The sequence below is a fragment of the Ranitomeya imitator genome, chromosome 10 (genome assembly GCF_032444005.1).
Source record: "Ranitomeya imitator isolate aRanImi1 chromosome 10, aRanImi1.pri, whole genome shotgun sequence".
NCBI lineage: Eukaryota > Metazoa > Chordata > Amphibia > Anura > Dendrobatidae > Ranitomeya > Ranitomeya imitator.
The window spans coordinates 70,773,816-70,780,500 of record NC_091291.1 but is presented as its reverse complement, the minus strand read 5'-3'; the positions used below and the strand labels follow the sequence as shown (position 1 = coordinate 70,780,500).

The window sequence follows — 6,685 nt, the reverse complement described above, 5'->3', positions numbered from 1 at the left end:
GAATTCTGGAGATTTAAAGGGTCCCGGTCATGCGCAATGCTCCTCTGAAGCCGGGAAGCATACCAATGGCTATATAGGTGCAGTGACACCGCCAAAATGAGCCACGCGCACGTGCAAGATTTGCGGGAGCCGGTGCTGACACTAGCTCATTCAAATCATGTTATTCCACCTACATGGGAGTAATAGCAAGGAAAGAGGGCAGACTCGTCTGGGGAAACTAACACCCCATCAACTAGTCAAAGTCCTCATTAGCATTCGGAAAGTGGCGGTTAACACTACTTTCTTTAAACATAGATTTCAGTGAATAACATTATACAAGGCTATTGCCGCAGTGAATTTATATGTCAGTGCTGCTGCGCTGGAGGGCATGGGGGACCTGACAGATTCTCATTAATTAATGAATCAATTAATTCATCATGACCCATGTGACCATAATCTGAACGCCATAACATTTTTATTTTCCATCAGTAGAGCTGTGTGAGAGAGTTTTTGTGTGTGGGGAAAAGTTCTAGTTTTCAATGGTACCATTTGGGGATACACTTTTTGATTGCTTTATTTACAAGTATGTTAAAAAAAAAGAAATTCTGTCATTTTATTTTTGATTCTGCAAGATAAAAAATTGAAATCCTATAGATTCGGAAAGACCAATTATGTTTTTTTATATTGTTTTTTATACTTTATACAATAAGGTGAAAGTTTGTTTTATGTTGAATGTTTTCTTAAATAATTTTTAACATTTGATTAAACTTTTACTTTTTTTACTTCCACTAGGGAACGTAAATATAGAAAAGTTTGATCACTTATATGATACTAGATCGTGGCCCGATTCTAACGCATCGGGTATTCTAGAATATGCATGTCCACGTAGTATATTGCCCAGCCATGAAGTATATTGCCCAGCCATGTAGTATATTGCCCAGCAACATAGTATATTGCCCAGCGACGTAGTATACAGCACAGAGCCACGTAGTATATTGCCCAGTCACGTAGTATATTGCCCAGTCACGTAGTATATTGTCCAGCTACGTAGTATATTGCCAAGCTACGTATGTCACAGGTTAAAAAATAAACATACTCACCTTCCGATCCGAGGGCCCCTTGTAGTTCTGTCGCCTGTTCGCCAGCTTCCGGTCCCAGGGTGTGATGACGTCACGGTCACATGACCGTGACGTCATGGAAGGTCCTTCTCGTGCAGGCGTGCAGGACCTGTGATGACGCCACGGTCACATGACCATGACGTCATGGAAGGTCCTTGTCGCATACCATCCTTAGCACCGGAACGTGCCACCTTGCTGGAGCGGTCACTGGAGCGTCGCGAGGAGCGGGAAAGGCGCCGGAGGGTGAGTATATGATGATTTATTTTTTTAATTATTTTTAATATTAGATCTTTTTACTATTGACGCTGCATAGGCAGCATCAATAGTAAAAACGTAGTCACACAGGGTTAATAGCGGCGGTAACGGAGTGAGTTACCCGTGGCATAACGCGGTCCGTTACCGCTGATATTAACCCTGTGTGAGCGGTGACTGTGAGGAGTATGGAGCGGGTGCCAGCACTGACTGCAGGGGAGTAGGGAGGGACTAATCAGACTGTGGCCGTCGCTGATTGGTCGCGGCAGCCATGACAGGCAGCTGGCGAGACCAATCAGCGACTTGGATTCCATAACAGACAGAGGCTGCGACCAATGAATATCTGTGACAGACAGACAGACGGAAGTGACCCTTAGACAATTATATTGTAGATACTGCAGTATTCATGTATTTCAGTATATTGGCTATTAAGCTGTACGTTTGGCATGAATAGTCATCTAACATGTTAAACATGCAGGACAGAAGATATCTCCATTTCCAGTCATTGCACTAGTAGTAATCTGTATATTACATGCAGCTGTCTATGGAGTGGAGTTAGCTCCAGAGCTCACCTCATTCGCTCCTTGGTGCTTTCTGATGTAAATATACAGAATAATGAAATTGCTTAAAGGGGTTGTCCATTGATTTTTTTTTTTACTTAAATGCTTGCTATTGGGGCTAAAATCATTTTTACCCTAAGGTTTCATTACAAATTTTGCACTGTTTGCTTCCTATAGCCGCTGTATTACACAGTGCATTGCTGGTTGCTGAAAGAGGTCATGGGGTCAGCCACATTATCTTTATTTATCAGATGTGTTGAGGGCATGATTTGTGGCACTTACTACTATACAGGTATGACAGGTTCTTCTGTTCTTGTTAGTGCCGCTTTCATCACATACGGCACAGCTCTCCAGTCCATGCAATAGCTGCTGGAGGGACAGCAGTGACCAGATCTGTCCATCAGTCTTGTCCAATAGAAAATCTCACATAGAAAGCTACTTTTCTATTGGAGGAGACTGATGGACAGATTTGGTCACATGCTCCTGTGGCGGCAGCCATTTTATGCACTGGAGAGCTGTGCCGTCTGTGAGGAAAGCTGCACTAAAATAAAGATTTTCTGGCCAAACCCATTGCCTCATTCTGCAGCCAGCAACAAGCAGTGTAATACAGCGGCCATAGAAGGTAATCAGTGCAACATCTTTAATGAACCCCATTGCAAAAAGGATTTGTAGCCCCCATCGCATGCATTTAAGTAAGAAAAAATAATTGCCCCCAAAGATGGACAGCTCCTTTAATTAAAGAATATTTGGAGTGCACATACAAGGAGTGTCTTTGAGGCGCTAGTAAAAAGGCTGCAGATCCCAGTACAAATCCAAGGAATCATCCTCTGCACTCTCAATTCGGGTCAAGCAAAAGTGATGATGTTTATGTATTTACATAGGTAATGCATTCAAAAGGAAGAAATTGCTTCTCGATTACAACAAGGGATTTATGCTTCGATTTGTTGAATCTTTCTCAAAATTGTCACAGGGTATTCGAGAAGCCAGAGTCATGTACGTTGTGATGTAAGGACGGTGTGCAGCACGGTGTGTCCTTACAGGACGACCAACACAACCCTTTTGAATGCGTTACCTACATAAGTAAATAAACATCATCACTTCTGCCTGAACCAAATTGAGTGTGCCGTGAACAATTCCTTTGAACCCCTTTAATTACACAGAGGAACTCTACGTAGACTCAAGGGGAACCCAGGGGTTATTGCTATTTTCTTGCAGCATAGGGGCCCTGGGCTCAAACCAAACCAGAGACTGAATGTTCTTCATATGTCTGTATACATTTCAGAGCCACCACCTGTCTGTATATTCCTGGACAGTCTGTAAAAATAGGGCACTTTTTCCACCGTCTATCATATTTTTGATGCGCCACTGATTTTTTCCGTAGCTAGAAAAGCTTGTGTTGATTTACAGTTTGTAGTAAATACCACTAATGTCTTCATATCAGCATTTTGGGTTGCTGATATGTATCACATGTATAAAATCTTACGGATTCATGATGGTTCCCATTGTGTCTGTAATAAAGTGTGGGCGGTAGGGGATTTCTAAATAATTTGTCGTGAAAGAGGAGAGAAGATCAGCTTGCCAACCATAGAAGGTTTCTTCTCAAACTCCAAAAACCTTCCTGGTAGGTTATGTGGCTCCAGTGTGTATCTGAGATAGGGAGATTCGATTGTGAACCCCCGGGGGGTCTATGGTGACAATCTTTATACAACATTGCAACATAAATAATACAGAGAAATAAGAACATGGTATGGCAGGTGGCGGTAAGTACCCAGGCGAGTATTTTCAAATAAAAATGAGTCTAGTTTTCATTTTTCAAGAGTCTGATAAATGAAATCTGGCTGCTATGGACAATACAGACAGTTTTTCTGCTGCTACAGTTTCATAGATCTCCCCCGTAGTGTTACAGGCATGTTGATGCTGTAGTACAGGGTGGGGAACCTCAGACCCTCAACTCAACTCTGGCCCAGAGGAAAAAAATGTTGTTTCTATGATATGATAAGTGAAAAGAAACTAATAAAGAAATTATTAATAAATGATATTCACTATTGAATCTGATCTTTTTTTCTTTTATTGTTGAAACATTACTAGATATGATTATGAACCTCATTGTTTTACATTTGATTTACATTTATTTACAAATCTTACATGAAGAAATAAAAGATCCTGCAGAAAACAAGTCGTCATTTGCATAGTAAGCTGAAATTATGACTATTTGTACAATTAACTGATATCATAATTAGTAATTATACTAATAACATAAATCTTATGTAGTTTGGACGACGACGTTACCCCTTGTTTCCGGAGGGTTTGGAGCTGCCACTATAACAGTTTCTGTGCACTGCTGGCTTCCAGCAGACGTCGTTCTTTTCGCAGAGTTCTCTGGACATCCTGCTCCAATTTTCAGACTTAGAGATCCGTGTCCTCCCCTTTGCCTGTTGCGGATATACTCTTTATAATTTTTGGTAAGTAAAGTGTACAAGAAGGGGTTAATGCAGCTATTGCCATAAGTGAGACATGTAACTAGATTGTTCACATAGATTTCTGTCTGAACGGATATTTTCAACCCTCCGTGGCTATAGAGGGGTATTAACTGCCAGATCCAAAATGGGAGAAAGCAGGCCCAAAATGCAAGAACTATGATGAAAATCATGAGTATAACTTTTTGTTTTGGAGATCTTTGAAGTTCTCTATTTAGGAGGCTTTTAGTTTGTGAGATCCAATAGGCTCTTGCCAGCTTAATGTACAAATAGCCAATTATAACCCCAGGAGCAAGAATGCTGGTAGTAAAGAGCGCAGTTAGATAGGCTTGATAATGTTCATCGCTCCATGTGGGGGTGCAAAGTTTTCTGATGCTTCCGTCATCTAAAGTCCGTTCTTCCTGATGTATCATTAACATCATGGGTAAAGTCAGCAGGAAGGACAAAATCCAGATTGCACATGCCAAGGTTTTTCTGTAACTTCTTGACCTTCTCACAGTATCAAACGGCTTCGTGACAGCGATGTAGCGCTCTGTGCTCATTACGGTGAGGATGAAAATGCTGGCGTGCATTGTCAGGAGGTCCAAACTCAAAAGGACTCGGCAGCCAACTTCTCCAAAGTACCAGTCCTTCACAAAGCTATTGTGAACAATGAATGGGATAGTGGAAAGATACAATAGATCAGCCAGCGCCAGGTTGACTATGTGGATGTACATAGATGTGGCGGTGGTCATAGAGATGCACATCACCACCAATGTATAAAAGTTCCCGACAACTCCAATAACACACATTAAAGACAGCAGGATTCCAATGACACATGTTGCAATAAGATCATCAGTGACAGATTCCTGATTTGTCAGATTGCTTGAAATATTTGTGAAATGTTCACTTAATTTATTTTCATCATACAGATCCATGTTTTATATGTGCTTGGTTGAGGAGTCCAGTCTGTAGGGGCACCAATAACCTCAGATGCTCATTTCTGTAACTTCTACTTTGAATGTTTCCTTGAGGATCCCAATGACATTATTGGTCTCGATATTGATCAATTTATGTCTCTTGTTTTCATCACATTAACCTGTAAAGACATAATTTAGTGACTTACAGTATTGAAGAGTGACCGTCGTTTTAATGTGTTTTCAATAAGTCAACAATATAAATGAAAATAAGAAAATTAGTAATATTTCTTGTTGGAGAAAAATGTCCCTTTCATTACGTGTCAGACTCCTTTGCTCAATTTAGATTTTCAGCACACTGAGGGATCAGATTACAGTTTCTGCCTACAGAAGTCTAAGGGCCCCTTTCCACTTGTGTGAGAAAAAAACGGTCCGATTTACGGACTGAAAAAATGGATGTAACGTGTGCGATTGTCATGCGAGTGTAATGCGATTTTTTAATCGCATCATCCGTTTTTACATCCGTATGCAATCCGTTTTTTTTCTCTGCAACTATTTTTATACAGTCATTTACAGGACTATTTACATAGTAACATAGTAACATAGTAACATAGTTAGTAAGGCCGAAAAAAGACATTTGTCCATCCAGTTCAGCCTATATTCCATCATAATAAATCCCCAGATCTACGTCCTTCTACAGAACCTATTTACAGTGTTCTGTGCCACAGAATGGTAAGGTATCCGTAAAAAACGGATGGAATACGGATGGTCCGTATTCCATGCGTTTTTTTTCTCGCACCCATTGACTTGCATTGGCGAGTCTCGTCCGAGAATCTCAGCAATACGCAGCATGCTGCGATTTTTTTCTCAGCCGACACAGATTTTTCTCAGTCCGATTTCGGCTGGGAAAAAAATCGCAAATGGAATGTCACCTATTGAAAAACATTGGTCCGAGTGCAATCCGATTTTTTATCGGATTGCACTCGTCCGTTTTTCTCACAAGTGGAAAAGGGCCCTAAGGAGTGACAAAGGAGAGGAGGAGGAAATTAGAGACAGAGAAAACTAATTAAAAATGACATTACAATTCATGCAATTGTCAGAAGTGGCGCTTTTTATCATGCGCACACACTCAAATTATCCTAAAAAGCAGGTTACATTTTGACATAATCATGACAGAGAAAAAAAAAATGCAAAAATGCCAATCAGTGTTTAATTGACTAAGAAGTTATGTGTATTTAATAAGACTGTTATTTGTAGACTGATAATTATCCCATGTGTAGGGCATCATCATGGTTCTCATTTCTGAGATGAGTTAATTAGCCGGTCTCTCCTGGAAAAGTTTTATGTCCCCATAAAAAAACAGCAGTTGGAATGCAACAAACTATAATTCTGTAGATTCACAA

The 6,685-nt window shown here is 40.5% G+C and overlaps 1 protein-coding gene across 1 annotated transcript; it reads right to left on the bottom strand.

Annotated features, from left to right (window-relative positions):
* Positions 1–4,172: 4,172 nt before the first annotated feature.
* Positions 4,173–5,367, bottom strand: LOC138652199 (urotensin-2 receptor-like). The gene has a single exon (XM_069742968.1). The coding sequence runs from the start codon at positions 5,301–5,303 to the stop codon at positions 4,173–4,175; it is 1,131 nt and encodes a 376-aa protein (XP_069599069.1). The 5' UTR covers positions 5,304–5,367.
* Between the last annotated feature and the right edge of the window lie 1,318 nt (positions 5,368–6,685).